General features: G+C 33.6%; 1 protein-coding gene across 1 annotated transcript in view; it reads left to right on the top strand.

Annotated features, from left to right (window-relative positions):
- Positions 1–18578, top strand: part of LOC129225309 (neuroendocrine convertase 1-like) — a 141653-nt gene that overhangs the window by 90497 nt on the left and 32578 nt on the right. Inside the window, exons 8-11 of the mRNA XM_054859900.1 lie at positions 3086–3258; positions 5721–5933; positions 13743–13843; positions 16231–16449. Coding sequence (XP_054715875.1) covers positions 3086–3258; positions 5721–5933; positions 13743–13843; positions 16231–16449 — 706 coding nt within the window. The remainder of the gene's footprint in view (positions 1–3085; positions 3259–5720; positions 5934–13742; positions 13844–16230; positions 16450–18578) is intronic.

Here is an 18578-nt window from a genome sequence, read left to right as displayed (position 1 = left end):
TTTTGAATTTTTTGGTCTTTTTCACGAAATTTAAATGATAGAGTTTAGTTCTTTGGTGTTTTTATGCAAATATCTATTGTGCATTATAAAATACTGAGCTGAAACGATTTACGTTTCGTTATCTAACCTATAATTTAATTTTTCAAGGACTTGTGCTTGTGGGGCTAATTGTTCCTTCTTTGTGGGGCAAGTTGTTCCTAAGAACAACTAGCCCCAAGGAACTCCTTGCCTCTATTTATCTATAGCAGCTGTATAGTAAACAAAACCTCATATAATTAAATATTATATGTATATATTCGTTATCGTGAAATATATAAAAATTGGAGAATGTCGACCCTCACCGATGATTCATTGAAAATATTTGGACATTTTCTTATAAACAGATAGAAGAATGAAATTTGAAGATCAAACTATGAATCAAGATATCTTTCATACTTTCATATGAAAAGATGAAATTTGCGAAATTTGCTGATTACGCCACCTTGCGGTGATTTAAGAAGTAGCCAAAGAGGTGAAACAGTTAAAGTTGCTCTGACAAGGCAGACGTCTCATTAAACAGATCATATCCTACGCAAGTGGATCTGTCTAGGCTTTACCTGTTTGGCCGTCATGATAGCCAGAGACTGTAGCTGCTCCTTTGTGAGTTTAGCCTAATCAAATTTGTGCAAGATTCTCAATATCGGAGGTAAAAACACAAGTAAGTATAAAGCAAGCGAATTTTTTCAAGCAAAACTGGCTCGGTCACTCATTTACAGACATATGAAGCGTAGATGAAAAAATCGGGTTTCAACTAGTCAGGTTTCGGTAACCGAAGAGAGTTTGATGTCTTTGGAAAAAAAGGGAAAGAAAGAAATCGGAATGTCTAAAAATAGATCTTGAACATATTTAGTTTAAATAAGTAGTTTCTATATTCAACAATTTATAAACACAAAAATAAACACAAAAATAAATAAATAAACAATAAATAAACACATCCGCAATAATAATATCCGCCTGCGAGTAATTGGGAATTCATTGTTATCATTTGCTCTAACCTCGTTTATGGATCGTCTGCAAAGTATCGTATCAGTTATAGTCAAAAATGGTTTTATGTTATGATTGCAGACTGAACTAGCTATCATAACTTATGAGCTACAAAAGCTGTTAAATATTGTATTTAAAATTATTTTCTAAATTATTCTATTCTTACTATATTTTACTATGTTAACATATTATAATGTTACTATACTCATTAACTGTGCCTTGATACATGTATTTGTGCTTAAGAGGCAATCATTGAGCCTTTAAATACAAATTATCCGTGCTAAAATGTAAAATAAGTTTAGTTTGTTTTGAGTTAAAAAAAATACACACCTGGTTATTCGGAAAATATTGCTAATTAGCCTTTCGATAAACACTTATTTTTAATCAAAATTTATTTTTTTTATCACAAAATATACCTTTAACAAATTGTCTCGAAACGAAGTTTATGACGAAATCATCATCGTTAAAGATCGTCGTGTCAATATCGGAACAACTTGCCCCACCCGCGGAACAACTAGCCCCAAGAAGGGGCAAGTTGTTCCTTCTCTATTTTTGGTACGATAAAATTAATTATAAAAAACTCTTGCGAAATACTGCACAAAAAACAGTTGTTACATCATAGGAGCGCATATTACTATATTTTAATCTCAGAATAATAATTCTAAAACTACGTTTTTATAACAAATTTTGAGCTTGCTTGTAAAACGGAGCTTCTAGCCCCGCTCTCCCCTATATAAAAATCTCCTGTCACGGTGTTATTTACTGAACTCCTCCGAAACGGCTCGCACGATTTTCATGACATTTTTTATGTGTATTTGTTAGGTATGAGAATAGAACATAGAGTATATTTCACATCGCTTGGTAATGAGGGTGTCCTTATCCAGATTTTTTTTTTTTTTTTTGAAAATCATTGTAAAAACCATTGTCGAACCATTGTTGGAAATCATTGAAAAAACCATTGGGGCCATTCCAGCGTTACGTGTGTGACTTTTTGACACCATTTCGTTGCAAATAACAATAAAAACCAATATGATGATTTAAAAATATTTCTTAGCAGTTTCTACTGGATTAACAGAAGATATGTAAGAAGTTTTAGGTGGCAGTTTTATTTTCGTAGGACGATTCCAATTGTTTTTATAAAATTTTAAATGCAGCGTTACGTGTGTGACTAAGAAAATCTGAAAATTAGCTATACCTCATACTATTTTGTAATTTCCTGTGAAGTTTTAAAGGGTAAATAAACAGTATTTTTTGTGCATGTGTCTAAGCATACTGAGTAAATATTTCACAAATATTTTTTTTTCTAAAGCTCGTACAATAGCAGCAAAAATATTTTTTAGCGTTACGTGTGTGACCGCGTGCAAGAGTTGAAGAGGGATTTCCTAATAAAAATCCACAGTTTACATCGGATCTTTGCCAAATTGCGCACAGAGGCTCTTTGGTGCTCAAAAACTCACATGGGGATTTTCCTGGGCTTTGAACCCTCCCCCCCTCCTGATGGGGGTTTTCAATATTCAAGTTCAGTTTAGATCGGATCTTTGCCAAATTTGGCACAGATGACAGTCTTTTGATGCTCAAGAATTCACATAGGGGTACTTTCGGCACTCTATGAGGGGGGGGGGGGCAACCCCTTAGGAGAGGTTTAAAGAAAATCCGTAAAACGGGATAGTGAGGCCTATCAGTAACAATAATAACATTTTTTTAATTAAAAAAAAAGCCAAAGATGTCGAAAGTTAAATTTTGAGGCATAAAATTGCTCTTTCCAACACATTGACGGGAAACCAAATGCTTTTTTTTTTTTTATTTAAGCCTGATTGTTGAAAATGCGCCACTTGACGCAACTATTATTTTCGAGGTAGACCGTACAACACCGGGCAACGCATCTAGTCATTTGTATATATATATATATATTTTTTTTTTTTGCTCATACTATTGCAGTAATTGTCACAAAGATAGAAATACAATGCATTCTTTTCAACAATTACAATTGGTTGTAACTGATGAGGCTAATTTTAAGCAACTTTATCAGAGCGTAAGTAATTAGGTTTATGAATTCATTTAGGCATACGTATGCTGGATGGCATTGTCAACGATGCAGTTGAATCCGTGTCCATCGCACACAACGTCGAACACGTAGACATCTTCAGTGCATCTTGGGGACCCAGTGACGATGGTATGACAGTGGACGGACCGAAGAGACTTGCTGTAGAAGCTCTCGAGAAAGGAATCACTCAGGTACTTTCTTTTTAAATGATAATATAGTAAAAATGTGAATTAGATATTGAGCGATTCCATGGGTATCTGATTGACATTTTTAAAGCAAAACAGTAAGCATTTTGTAAAATTCAACGCAAAATATACGTTGTGCTAACGATCTTCCCCCCTGGATTTTTGTTTGTTTAAGCTGAGTTTAATAGTACAATTGAATTTTTGAAATACATTTTGGGTTTTTTTTTTTTTTTAAAGGTCAAAAACATGGCAATCCACTGACATTTTGAAAAGTTGCATGTTAGTGAGTAAACATTTTTTTTAAATCATATAAAATGTATTTTACAAATTCAATTATACCACTGAATTCAGCTTAAAAAATACAATAATACTGGGCAAAAGACCTTTTGCGCAATGTATATTTTGCATTGAATTTTACAAAATACTTAGTGTTTTGCTTTAAAATTGTCAGCCAGTTACCCGTGGAATTGCCCCATTTACTGTCAAATTTGAAAAATATATTCATCTCTCCGTCCCAAATTAGTTACAACATTTTAATACTTTTGTACCGATTATTGATATTGATGATTTCATGGCTTTGAATAATTTTAGATTCTTCAGCGTAGTATGCTAACGATTGACAATATTTTCTTATCAAGCAATCTCACCTTTTCCTGTTTAAATTGATACCAAATAACTTTCATAAATCCAGAGTTGGCAAACTTTTAAGCCACGCCCCATTTTGTTTAGACTGTACTACAAGGATACCGAAAGATCAGATTACTTTCTAATGAATTCATGATTTATGTCGAAGATAGTTCTGTGCGATTACTGGTGGAAGAAGAGGTCTGCCGTGTTTCTGTAGAAGAAGCTTGTTGAAGGCTGCGGGTTCGATTCCCGCCCGCGGGGGCCCTGTGTGTTGTGTCCAGAGACAAGGCGCAGTCCTTGTTGCAGCATTAATGTAGCATTAGTTTCTACATAAATAAATAAATACTGGTGGAAGAGTCCTTAGAAAATGGGGCGTGGTTTAAGAGTGTGCGAGCCTGAATCTTTGAAATAATTCGATACTGATTTAAGGAAGGAGTTTTTGGCAGTTGTTGAAAAATAGCGTAGCTTCTTGAAATCTTTTTAAAATGTTTAAATAAACTCACAAAATTATCAGTTTGAATATTTAGAGAAAAAGGATTTAAATACAGCAACTATTTTGGGGGAAGATTTTGACCTGTATGAAACGATAAATTCGGGACAAAGTATTTTACTGAAAAATTTCACGATAAAAAAAAACAGCTATTAATTGGCACTGCAATCGCAAATTTTTTCGGTACAGCTGTCTGTACAGTGTTTTTCGCACTGTAAGCACGCCTTTTATTAGTAATATTTACCTTAAAATTCTCCTGAAATGAGTACTATACAGATATTATTAGCACTAACGCACTTTTACATCTCTTAAGGTTTTCTTTGCGAAATTGCTTGCGGTTACGTATATCAGTTTTAAGCTCAAATAAATAAATAAATAAATAAATAAATATAAAATTTAAAAAAAAATACTGGTTCTCAAGTTGTCGGTTTAAGCTATTAAAAAAAATATTTCATTAAACTACCGATGGAAGCAAAGTGACAGTTCAGTTGACTTATAATCTTAAAAAAAACTATTTCACCCAGTTATTTGACATGTTCTGTTGTACAAATGTCATAAAATTCTTTTTCGTGAATGAGAATTACTGTCAAAAATCAAATCTTTTTAGGTTTTTATTTTTTTACACACCGTTCCTGAATCAATATTTAGCACTAAATTTTTAGTGTACATCAGTAAGAAAAGTATTCCACACGATTTTTTTTGCAATATCATAAAAGTTACAAGAAACGATGGGTAACACGAATTAAGTTAGATAATAGTCAAGAAAAGTTTACTTCGAGTTAGTTTTTAAAATTGGACAACAAATTACAAGTACAATTAAAAATTAATATTGAAACTTTTACACATTTAAGTCTAATAGAACGATGTAACAAATGAAAAGAATTTTAATCTTTTATAGTTATTATTTGTTGTTAACAGAAAAAATACTCCATGTGATTATTTTTGTAATAGTTTAAAAAATGGCAAGAGAACCAACCAACAATCAGAATATTGCCGAAAAAAAAAAGATTGTAAAATTTTATTAAATTAGACGCAAAAAAAAAAAAAAAAAGATTAAATTTAAAAAAGAATGTACCTCATAATTGTAACAGGCGTAGGTGAAAACTGAAAAATGTAAGAAATTAAAAGTAATTTTATTTTGATCTGGAAGTAACTCCCAAGTCTTGTTTATGGTAGTATTTTTTGATCAGATTTCACAAAATAATTCTTATCTTTAGAAATAAGCAACCGATACAGACGTTTTACAGTGAATTTTTGAAAAATCTCTTTGTTGGATTAGGCAACCTTACTGTTGTGGTCAACATCATTTCATTAGCTTCGAATCCGTATTTTCTACTTTGTCTCATTCCAGGGTCGATCGGGCAAAGGCGTAATCTATGTCTGGGCATCTGGGAACGGAGGAGCTAAAGGAGATAACTGCAACTGCGACGGATACACCAATTCTATTTATACACTGTCAGTGGGCAGTGCAAGTCAGCGGGGCGATTTCCCCTGGTATGGAGAAAGATGTGCATCTACCATGACAACAGCTTATTCCAGTGGGGCGTATTCGGATCAAAAGATTGTGAGTATCGCTTTGTTTGTTGTTCTGGACAGTATCTAATGTTTTCCTGGGGGAAGGATTATGCGGAAGGCTGGTGGTGTCACCGCTGGGAGTAGGGAGACTGAAATTTCTCCAGAAATAAGTGAGCCAAGACGTTAAGGACATCGCCTCTTGCTGTTTATGTGCATATTTTTTTTCTCTCTCAGACACAAATATAGTAAAAGAGCAATTAACATTTTTACCCCTCAGTTGTTTTTGTCATTAAGATTTAAATCTTATCATCATTTTTCTTCCTATCTCTTTCTTTTTCTGTAAAAAATTAATTGTGACAAAAAAGTATGAATTTATTTTCACTGTATAAAAATCCAATAAACATAGTACATGTCTGAGAGTGATAAATTATTTTTAAAATGAAAATAAAGGTAGGATTATTAGCAAATACTGAACAGCTTGTTTGCAGCATCCAGAGACAAATCTTCTCCTTATTTTAGTCTTGTCAGTTTGGAATATCTATAACAAAAAAAAAGCTTACTTTATATTATCTTCATACTTGTAGCTAAAAATACTTCAGTGCACCAGCGAGAATGCCTAACATGTAATTTTCTTTTTGTTGCTTCCATGGAAACTTTTTGTTTCCCCTCGTTTTATTTTAGGGAATGCAATAAATTAATAAGATCCTAGTGACATTTTAAAACGCGTGCATCAAAATCCTTTCTTCTATTTTCATTTCTCCCGTGCTAGATTCATTCAGATGGAACCGCCTTAACTTGGTCGATTACCCAATTCCATATTTTTCGTGGTCAGACTGTACGCTTTATATCAATGCCGCCTAGGGTATGTGGCACAGCTTAAAGAGAGGCAAGTGCGTTTCAGTTTGAAAGGAAATTTTTACACCATATGGTCGTACGCACGTAGCCATTAAATAACACTTTTTACCACGTTGTCGTATTCTGCCTTGCCATGCATTGAGGGTACCACTGCCAACTGTAATGAACGTATCTTAAGAAAGTAATGCGCCGTGACCTCCATGAAACTTTCTTCTACATATTTGATATGAGTACTCGCTACTTACGCATCATTAAAACACACCAAGATTTGGCACCTCAGCGACATGTCAAATTTGCGTGTTATGGCACTCAGATAGGCACTATCTGTTGTCTTGGCGGGCTTTCTAGTTTATGTACTGTTACAACTAACTTAGCACAATTTTGTGCCTTGACATTAGTTCAAGCAACACGAAAAAAACGTTCGATTACACCACAACTCTGAAGCAATCGGCTTCGTCTCACATTAACAGCTAGTCTTATTGAAGTCTACCTGCATACCATTTTTTACGCAAGTCCTTGCATTCCTCCTGGAGTTTAAGCAGTCACTCTTCACGAGAAAAACATTCGATTGCTCATCTCTCTGGAGCTATTGGTGCCAAAAATCTATTAGCACCTCTTTCTATGAAAGCCCACCCGCAAACCATTTTTCGCTTGAATTCTTGCCTTACTTTTTGACACATAGTAGTCAAGCTTCGGGAGAAAAATGTTCGATTGCGATCCCCTACAACAATTGACTCCGGAAACTAAGCAGCACCAAGGCCACATGAGGGTTAGATAAATGTACCAAATTCAATTCAATTCTATGCATTACGTTGTAAGTTAAAGCGGTGAAAGGAATCACAGATTTTTTTCAAAAAAGGTCAAAAGAGGTACAGCAGACCTTAGGTCTTTTTTTTTTAGTTTAGTGCGCATGGAAATATCTGCTTTTAATTCTATGATCAATAAAGTTTTACTGCTACTTGAATAATAAGGCATTTTTACAATTTTTATCCATGTTTTAGGACATTTAATGGTAAATTATTTGTTGTTTTATTTTTTTTTTCAGTTAAAGCCTGGTGTTGTCAAGTGGTTGATTAAACCATAAAGCATAAATTAAACTATGATTTTTTAAAGTATTTTGACCGTGATTTGAACAGAAGTTTAAAACCAAAGAACTTATTTTAAAGTGTTATTGATAACAGTTCAATTATTTATTTTTCATGATTTATCCACAAAATAGACGAAGTACCCTGTATATATAAATATATATATATGTATATATCTATTTATACATACTGGGTGTTCCGTTTTAACCTGCAAGACCTTTCTTTTCGCAACCGTTAGTTCTAGATGTATACTTCAAATTGCAAAAATGTTCACAATCAGATGCAGGATTAAGATATTGAAAGTTTGAAGTAAAAATTATTGTGCGATGAGATTATATCAACGAAGTTATCGCACCGATGACTAATTTAGTTAGTGCCCTTTTGAGTTGCAGAGTGTAATTGGAGTCCTTTTCAGAAAACAATACCTTTGGTTGAAATTATGTCTTTTTATTTCCTCCATGGTGATATAATACAGTGATATCCTTGGCGAGCTATTTACATATGAAATTGCAAAATAAGTTCTCTCTAAGCATAGATAATTTAGTAAAACATGCAAAACCATTATTGATAAATTTGTAATATGACTAATGAAGAGTCGTTTATGTAATCGAGGTTTCAGTAATTTGAACTTAAGGTTTGCAGGCAAAGTTTACAATTATAAAATGCCTAATCGAAAGCATGACGGCAAACAGCCGACTTGGCTGTCCAAGAAAAATACGGCGCCTTAAAAGAGAGAGAGAGAGAGAGAGACTGAGCTACCGAAGCAACATATATAGCCAGCCAGAGTCATTTGCATGGACTACAAGACATGCATTTGAGATGCGCATTTCCCGATGTTAGAAAGGCGGCCAATCAAATGAAAAAGGAACTTCGTCATTTCATGACGTAAAGCACGCACGTGTCTAAGATCGGGAAATACGTTACAAACATTGAAATTAGCATTTGTGACTTTGCAAGATAAAAGAAAATAGAGATTTAATTAAAGCCAAATATATCAAAATAAACGTAAATAATTGGTAATATTATTTGGAATTCCCAACAGGGCCCGCCTCTTGCAAAGTACAATGTATCAAAATATTGCAAACAATTTTTTTTTTCTTCAAATGCAATTAAGCTTTTAAAAATGTGAAGTCCATGGCATGACATCAGAAATAGGTTGAAGCTTCAAAAGTCCTTTTTGCTCCAGAAAGTCATGTCCGGTAGGTATACGAGAAAATGAAAGATACGATTCAAAAGTACATATGAACAAGTACAAATATACTAAATTTCATTTTCAAAGACAAAGTAATTACATTTGTTCAAGAAAAGTTTTGTTAGTAGAAAAATTTGCCAAGAATTACTCAAGTGCTGTTGGACTTTGAAATTTTTAAACCAAAAAGGTTTTCAAAAAAAGAATTTAATTTTACTTTATTTAAAGGTTTCGTGAAAAGATCCGCAAAATTTTGTTTCGTATTAACGTAATTTAAATCAAACAAATTTTAATCAATTAAATTTCTCAAGAAATGTAATTTTATATCAATATGCTTAGTTCTACAGTTCTCTATCGAAGAATTTGAAAAGTTAATTGCAGCTTGATTGTCGCAGAGTAATTTGAAATTAGGTTTCAAGTTGATTAACTTTAAATTTACAATTTCATTCAAAATGCGAACAATCCAGATAAGCTCTTTCGCTGTCTCTGTTAACGACACATACTCCGCTTCCATAGTGGATAAACTGACGCATTTTTGCTTGAATGTTTTCCAAATTATGGGAGATTTGTCGATAAAAAGAATCATACCACCGATTGAAATTCTGTCATCGCGATTTGCAGCGAAGTCAGCGTCGCTGAAACATTCAATTTTCAAATCGGAAACATTCGATAAACAGAGTTTTAACGAGCTTGTATAGCTTAAATACCCGATTAATTTAAGTAGAACATTCCAATGTATAAGTTCTGGATTCGATCGAAATTGAGACAAGATATTTACGGCGTAACTTAAATCCGGCCGTGTTCTACTCGCAACAAAAGCAATACAGCCCAAAATGTTACGATAGGGAAATTTAGAAACCATTTCAATCTCTTCTTTTGAATCCGGACATTGGGTTTTTGAAAGAAATGTGCCAACTCCTATAGGCAATGAAACAATTGGGAAATTGAAATTCTTATAAGTATCACATACTTTGTTGATGTATGTCTGTTGGTGAATGAACAAATTACCGTTGCTTTCTTCAAATTCAACTCCTAGAAGTTTGCGAGTTTTTCCTAGCATTTTTATATCAAATTTGGATTGGAGTTTTAAAATGACATCATTTAAATATTGTTCATTTTTACAAAACACAACAATGTAATCAACATAAAGTATTAACACAATATTATTTTCAAATGTATATACACAATTTGCCCAAGATAATTTATGAAAACCCAAATTTAGTAGCACGTTGTTAATTTCAGTAAACTTTTCTCTATCCGATTGGTGTACAGCACATAGCGCTCGATAAAATTTGCAGTCATATTCATTTTTATAAGGATCCTTGAATCCTTGTGGCTGTGATACATTAATGGTTTCTCTTGAAGGTGCATGTGAATATGTGCATTTTATCTCGAACTGATAATGCAACCATTTCATTTTACATACTAAAATTTAAAATAACAATCGGAACAATGAAAAAATGCGAGATTCTAGTCATAATTTAGATTCCGCCATGTCTGGATCAACAATTCCCGAAAAATGATTTTTACGGCCAAAATTAAAATTTTCCTTCATATACTCAATATTACGGGAATTTCAGAATTTTTCCACATCTTTGTGTGAACGTAACCTAGCAGTTGAACCCTCAATTGAATAATAAATTTTCGTACGCGATTTATCTGGACGAAGAACGGCTTTTCTGATCCAGACAATTTTTGCGGGATCTAGAATCTGGCTCGAACTTGCAGAACTCGATTTTCCTAATTCCGGAACGGGTGTAGGAATGGTATTAAGACTCTGCGCTTCATTATAAATTTCATTAAATTTAACACCCGTAAAAATACTTTTAGAAACATTAGTATTTTTTTAATTTCACCAGATTGGCTATATTTTGAACTCTCGTTAAAGTTACTGGTGTCGGAATTTAAATCTGCTTTATTTTTCGCAAAAGTCTTACTTTTCCTTTTCATTACCGAAGCTTTAGATTTGCTAGCACCGTTTTTTAAAGTTGAAATTTTAGTCACACGTTCATTACTTTTAACATTTTTGGAATTCTGTACGAAATTAACAAAAGCATCAAAATGAGGATACGTAGGATTAACAATATAAAAACCATCTTTCAATTTAGCTGTAAGAACGATTCGACTATTACATTTAGATTTCACAATAAATTTACCACCTCTACAATAAAAAGAATTACCAGCACGGTCAATTAGTGAAGCTGAAATTAAATTTCTGCGCAATTTGGGAGAATACAGAACATTATTTAAAATCACTCTTTCGGTGTTACCTTTGTTTTTCAGGATCATGACCACTGTTCCTTTTCCCTCGATTTTGCAGGTGGATCCTTGAAGAGCGGTAGCCATACTATATTGTTTCACGGGCTGGAAATCTCGAAACAGTCCCTTGTTATTGCAAAAGTGATTTGAGGCTGCCGAATCCAGGACCCGGCACAATTTTAGATCCTCTTCAGCTACTGATGCAGAACATATGAAGTTATTTTCTTTTGACCTCTTCTTTTTAAAACACTTTGACTCTGTGTGCCCAATTTTATGCCAGTACTTGCACTGTTTGACTTTCGTACTATTTAAAGTCCTACGGGAGGCGGCTAATGAAGAACTTGAATATTCACTGCGGTTTCTCTAAACTTGTTGCAACCGGGATTCTTCGGCTAAAAGTTCCTTAAGAATTTTGCCGAATGTGAAATCAGCGTCTTCCCGCCGGTATATAGACTAACTATTCCTTCGAATTCAGCAGGTAAGTATCGGATAAGTTGAAAAGCTTAATAGTAACTCGAAACTGGTTTACCGGCATCTTGAAGTTGTTTCATTATTTTTCTCAATCTTGAAGCGTAAATATTGATTTCTTCACCTTCGTCAATTCGGCATGAAAAAAACTCGTCTGTGAGGCCGATTACTCTCGCTCTTGAATCAGGTCTAAAATGGATTTCTAATTTCTTCCAAGCTTCTTTCGGTATTTCTACATCACTGATTAGTGTTTTGTACTCCGAACTTACATTTAAATAAATCAGGCTGTACGCCTTATCGCTTCTTTTACGGAAATCTTGAAGTAAGGCGGAATCTTTTGCTGGCTCTACTTCGCTTCCGGAAATTAGTCTCTAACAGTTCTTTGACATCAGGACTGCGTTCATATCTTCGGTCCATGTGGCGTAGTTGTCCTAATTTAGTTTTCTGATTTCCATTTTGAATTTTCAGGGCTCGCCGTCTGATAAATTTTATAAATCACCAGGAAATGTAAGTTTCATTCATCAACTCTAAATATGAAACACAAGGAGGGTACTGGGCCCATAACCGTATTGTGCGATGAGATTATATCAACGAAGTTATTGCACCGATGACTAATTTAATTAGTGCCCTTTTGAGTTGCAGAGTGTAATTGGAGTCCTTTTCAGAAAACAATACCTGTGGTTGAAATTATGTCTTTTTATTTCCTCCATGGTGATATAATACAGTGATATCCTTGGCGAGCTATTTACATATGAAATATGAAATTACAAAATAAGTTCTCTCTAAGCATAGATAATTTAGTAAAACATGCAAAACCATTATTGATAAATTTGTAATATGACTAATGAAGAGTCGTTTATGTAATCGAGGTTTCAGTAATTTGAACTTAAGGTTTGCAGGAAAAGTTTACAATTATAAAATGCGTAATCGAGAGCATGACGGCAAACAGCCGACTTGGCTGTCCAAGAAAAATACGGCGCCTTAAAAGAGAGAGAGAGAGAGAGACGGAGCTACCCGAAGCAACATATATAGCCAGCCAGAGTCATTTGCATGGACTACAAGACATGCATTTGAGATGCGCATTTCCCGATGTTAGAACGGCGGCCAATCAAATGAAAAAGGAACTTCGTCATTTCATGACGTAAGGCACGCACGTGTCTAAGATCGGGAAATACGTTACAAACATTGAAATTAGCATTTGTGACTTTGTAAGATAAAAGAAAATAGGGATTTAATTAAAGCCAAATATATCAAAATAAACGTAAATAATTGATAATATTATTTGGAATTCCCAACAAAAATAAAAACGTGTCAAAAAATACAAAATTTAACTTTTTGTACGGGCCCTAGGTCCCCTAACTTATATTTAGGGAAGTAATCTCCATTGAGAAATAATTCTTATACAAAAAGTTTGAAATTAGTACGACCAATATTCATCGCATTTGCATTTATTCTTGAATAGCAATGAAAAATGTAAATACTTTGTTTTTCTTGCTTTGACGACCTGTCATTCTTCTGAAAGGGCGATAAGTTCCAATCTCATCTTCAGTATGGTCCCTTAAAACTTTGAATTGGAATTTCTCTTTGAGTTTTGTTAGCACAAATGTCAAGTTTTTTGTGTCAGTAATAGTTTTCAATGGAGATTATTTCTCTAAATATTAGTTAGGGGACCCAGGGCCCGTATAAACAGCTAAATTTTGTATTTTTTGGCTCGTTTTTATTTATGCTTCAAACTTCAATATCTTAACTCTGCATCTGATTTTGAACATTTTTGCAATTGGAAGTATACATCTCGGACTAACGGTTGCGAAAATAAAGATTAAAGCGGAACACCATGTATGTATGTACATATATATATATATATATATATATATATATATATATATATATATATATATATATATATATATATATATATATATATATATATATATATATATATATACAGCAACTTTATATAGTCGCCACGTGTTCCTGATCACGGATTTTCGTAATCTTGCAGGCCACTACAGACCTTCATAATAAATGCACCGTCCATCACACTGGAACATCAGCAGCAGCTCCTTTAGCAGCCGGTGTTATTGCTTTAGTCCTGGAAGCGAAGTAAGTAATCATTCCCGGTTTTAGTGGAAGGGAAAAAAGATTTAATATCCAGCTTTCCGGATCACCTGCTGCTTGGGCTTTTCGAGGATTGTAGCCAATCTGTTTAGCAAACACTCTCTCTGGGGTTATTTTTCTTGCCAAATCCTCGTAAACTTGCGGGAAACTGAGTACTTTAAGATTATAGGAAATGTGGAAGAGGGATTTAGTAAACTTGTGCCGAGTTCTTTACTAAGGCGCAAATAGTTTTAAAGTGTAAGTAAGTGCTTGTTGCTCAGAATTTGTCCAGAGAAAAATTGTTTCACAAATAAAAAATAGATGTAAACTGGTGCTCATTTTTAACAAAAACGGCAGTACGTTGCGTCTTAACGTTTTTGGAATGCGTTAGAACATGCATATAGCGCCATTATTGTCACAATAAAATTGGTACTTCAAATATAGATCAGGTAGAGCGTCTGGAAATAATCTGCACCTAAATAACAGTGAAGAAGCGATTGTTTGAAAAAATAGGCATATAACTATTACACAGAAGTATGTTCCGGTGTTGTATACTTTCTTTAAAAAGAAAAAAAACAAGTAAGAAAAACCAAGAATTAAAATAAGAGCAATGGAAATGTAGAAAGAAAATAAAAATGAAAAAAAAAATGATTTTTTAAAAAGAAATGAAAACAAAAAGAAACTTGGCTTAGTTTTACGCTAAAATTATTTTTAGTTTGCTGTTCTTATCAATTATTTAACTTTGATATTTTGTGGGGCTTTTTTGTTGTTGTTGTAATTCAGTTTTATTTTGTTCTTTTCATCAGTACTTTGTATTTAATTTTTTCCTGCAGTTTTGAGCAAAAAGTATTCTGACGATTAACAACTTTTTTCTATTTAAGTTGTAAATCAAAAAACTTGGTAGTTGGAACATAATGTTTAACAATTTGCAAAATGATTGTGATATCATTTTTCCACTGTTTTCTTCTTGGAAGTAAAAATTCTCATTTGTTTTTAAATGACTGTCAGTCAAGAAAAGAAAAGCATGAATGACGAATTCGAGCACTTGTAGAAACTAACCTTCGAATTTAATAGGCTTCTGACACAATAAGCAATATTTTTGTCAAATATATACAGGACGATGCGGAACAACGTGTCAGAAATGCGCATGGATGTCAGGCATTAATAAACAAGAATCATATAAGAACATAGGGTCGCATGCGCAATCAGACGCGCAAGAGGGCGCTGAATGTTGGGAAGATATGAAGCGCCGGATAGCGTCAGTTGAGTGTAGGTACTTTAAATGTTCTTGTAAACGTATTACGTTATGTAAACTTTACTTTTCTGTGAAAAAATTTCATTCTTTCTAACGGTTTTTGCGTTTTCCTGTGTCAGTCTTTGAGCCCATGTGCCTGGCCTCCTTGCACATTTCTGACACGTTGTTCCGAATCACATTGTACAGTCGAGCCCGCTTATTAGAATATCGGTTAAAAGAATATCCCACTTAATATAATACATTTTCAATGTACCAAACCAATGTAATGCGTTGTTTTTATCCCGGTAAATGGAATATCCCGCTTATTAGAATATTTTTTCGTGGCAAAATGGCTATTCCATTAAGCGGGTTTGACTGAATATTAAAAAAAAAGGACTCATATATGGATGCCTCAGTTGCCAAATCGATTAACTCCACTTTAAAAAAAAATCGTCATTTTTGCTTTAATAGTGCTTAATCAATGCTTAGAATGTGAATTTATATTAAAGTTTTGGTGCAGTACATTTCTGATCCTGCGATGGCAGAAAATGTAACACGAAGGCCCATTCACTCCTATGGATAACACTATCTTCTTCATCACTTTTCTCGACTTTTTGTTTTATGGAGTTAATCGATTTGGCAAGTGAAGCATCCATATAACATTAAAATGGGAAAGCATGCAAACTAACTTAAAATGTCTTGTGAACTTACTTTTTCTATCCTTAAATAGCTGCAAAAATGTTTTACAATCATCAGTGATGGTATTGATTGTTTCCAGAAATACATAAGATACTTTTTTAAGATTACGATAACTAATTTTTTTATTTGCTTTAATAACACCAACATCATTTAAAAGTTTCCCTTTTAAAGTGGTATTTAGTATTTCATGAGGTGGGAATGGGTTAGGGGGTTGGAATTTTACTGTGGTATCACATTAACTTCAAATGTAATATAGTTTGTATATCTTTTTATTTAAAAAATAATAACAAAAACTCATTTTTGTGAATGATGAAAAATATGTTAAAACTTTCCAACTGGCAAAATAAAGTGAAAGTTTTAGTGATAGAAAAAATATTTATATTTCTTTTTTCATTTTTGTTTTTCAATTTCCATCTGTAGAACTTTTTTTACTTTATTCTTTTTTTTTTTTTTACTGAAGCCCTGAATTAACATGGCGTGATGTGCAACATCTGGTCGCCTGGAATTCGGAGTACATTCACCTAAAGAATAACAAAGGCTGGAAGAGGAACGCTGCTGGGCTGATGTACAACAGCAGATTTGGGTTCGGGCTCATCAATGCCGAATCGATGGTGAAGGCAGCGAGAAATTGGACGCTTGTGCCAGAGAAAACAACATGCACAGTTGAATCTACTTCACCGTGAGTGCACCTGATTTATAAATAACTTAATTACCAAAAATAAATGAAAATTTTTATCATGAAAATTATTTTATTTCAATAATTTTAGTTCAAATAGTAAAACTTTAGCTTAGTGGTAAGTTTAAATTTCTGCTAAGGCACTTATTTTTGCGAGCTCGTTGTAATTTTTTTTTTCGTGGCAGAGTTTTCAACTTTCGGTTCTGTGAATATAAAACACACGAAATTTTCTACAAGCGGAAACACCGATATCTCCATTTTCGCGAAAATTGCAGCATCCGAAAATTCCCTCCTTTAAAGGGAAAGGGAGCATTATAGTAGTCATTAACACTCCTCTGAGGGGGTAGAGAGCTGCAAAGTTCAAAAGCATGAACATTTGGAGCAAGTGGGGAGACTCTCTCTCTCTCATGGGGATATTCCCCCCTTAAATATTTAGAAGCTCATCAAAACCGATCCTTTTTTCCTAGGATTTTTTTAAACAATTTTTTCCCTTATTTTTAAGCATAAAATGCTATGAGCCCCCTCTCTGATTGTTTTTTTTTACGTTGTAGGAAAAAAAAAGGGAGCATCGCATTTTGCGTAGTCAGAAAGTCTGAAGATCTGCGTGCAGATTGCAGAAGGTGATGCTTCCAATAATTTTTTTTCAAAGTTTTTTACAACGTGAGATTGTTTCCCGGATATGGGGCAAATAAAAGTGAGTCCTATGCTCCGGTTTTATGCAAAAAATAGGAGCAAAGATTGTAAAACAAGTGGTAAAAAAAGGTCGGTTTTGATGATTTAAAAAATATTTTAGGGGGGAATACATCCCATAATTCTTCCAACTTGCTTCAATTTTTCATGCTTTTGAACTTTGCAGCTCTCTAGCTCCCCAGAAGAGTGTTAATGGATAATATAACGCTCCCTTCCCCTCCAAATAAAAATAATGGCTGTGAGACTGTCGAAAACTGTTGGGTGGCGCCATTTCCAAAATGTGGGACGTGTAGGGGAAAAATGGTGATCATATTTGGATCCAGGGGGTCATTTTATATAAGACTTGTAGCACCCGCACGGCTTTGCCCGTAGTAGAAGATTAAAAGGTCTTTTGGTTCGCCTGTATACTTACAAATAATGTAGGGTGAATTTCTCGCCAATTGGCTTGCCCATGTTACGGTTTCACGTTATGATAACTTGGTAATTTACTCGTCCATCTTATGATAATTTTGCTCGGGAAAATATTCTTAAAATTGGAATAGAAAAAGAACAAAATCGAATTTTCGAAAAATCGCTTTGAGGTGCACACCCCCATGTTACAAACTAATTCTGTGCCAAATTTCATGAAAATCGGCCCAACGGTGTAGGCGCTATGCGCGTCACAGAGATCCTGACAGAGAGAGAGATTCAGATAGAGAGACTTTCAGCTTTACTATTAGTAAAGAATCAGCAAGAATTATGTCAGAAGCATTTTTAAAGTACTTCAGAATAAGTAGCTATGATAGTAAAGGATCGAAAAAATGTTTTCCGCATTGTTTTCCTATCAGTTTCATTTCAATTACATTATTTCTTTTAAATGAACATTGTATTACTCTTCTAGTGGTAAAAATAGTTCGTCTTTTTTTTTGTTTTACATTTTAAAATTGATTTTAGCACATGGGCCACCTTTGGAACACAATGCTCCTTTGATGGCCCACAAGTTACAAATTTAAAATTGTTTTATCAAAATAGTTAAATTTTATCTTACAAAAGAAATTTCACTTGATATTGGTTACAGATACATAAGAGTAAAATTCAACGTAAAAAAAAAAAAAAAACAGTCAAATACACTTAACCAGAAAATTTCATCAAAGTTTAACTATGGCCACGTTTGGCTCACTTACCTTATCAAAAGTTAATTAAAAAGATATTGAATACAAAATGAAATAGGTGAAAATGTATAGATCGGTACAATGGAAAATCGGTTATTTTTATGGGTGTAAATTAGTGGATTAGTAATAAATAGGTTGATAACATGACCCATACATTAATAAAAGATAAGGTACAAAGGCGTGATTCCTTGAAATTATGTAAGATAAGAAAGCAAGTTAACGACTAAATAAAACCTTAAATAAAGATGTCATTATTTATATAGTTCGGAAAAGAGAACTAATATTTGAATT

This window comes from Uloborus diversus, chromosome 6, assembly GCF_026930045.1.
Source record: "Uloborus diversus isolate 005 chromosome 6, Udiv.v.3.1, whole genome shotgun sequence".
Lineage (NCBI taxonomy): Eukaryota > Metazoa > Arthropoda > Arachnida > Araneae > Uloboridae > Uloborus > Uloborus diversus.
The sequence above is the reverse complement of the archived record's forward strand: the minus strand, read 5'-3'. Positions and strand labels throughout refer to the sequence as shown.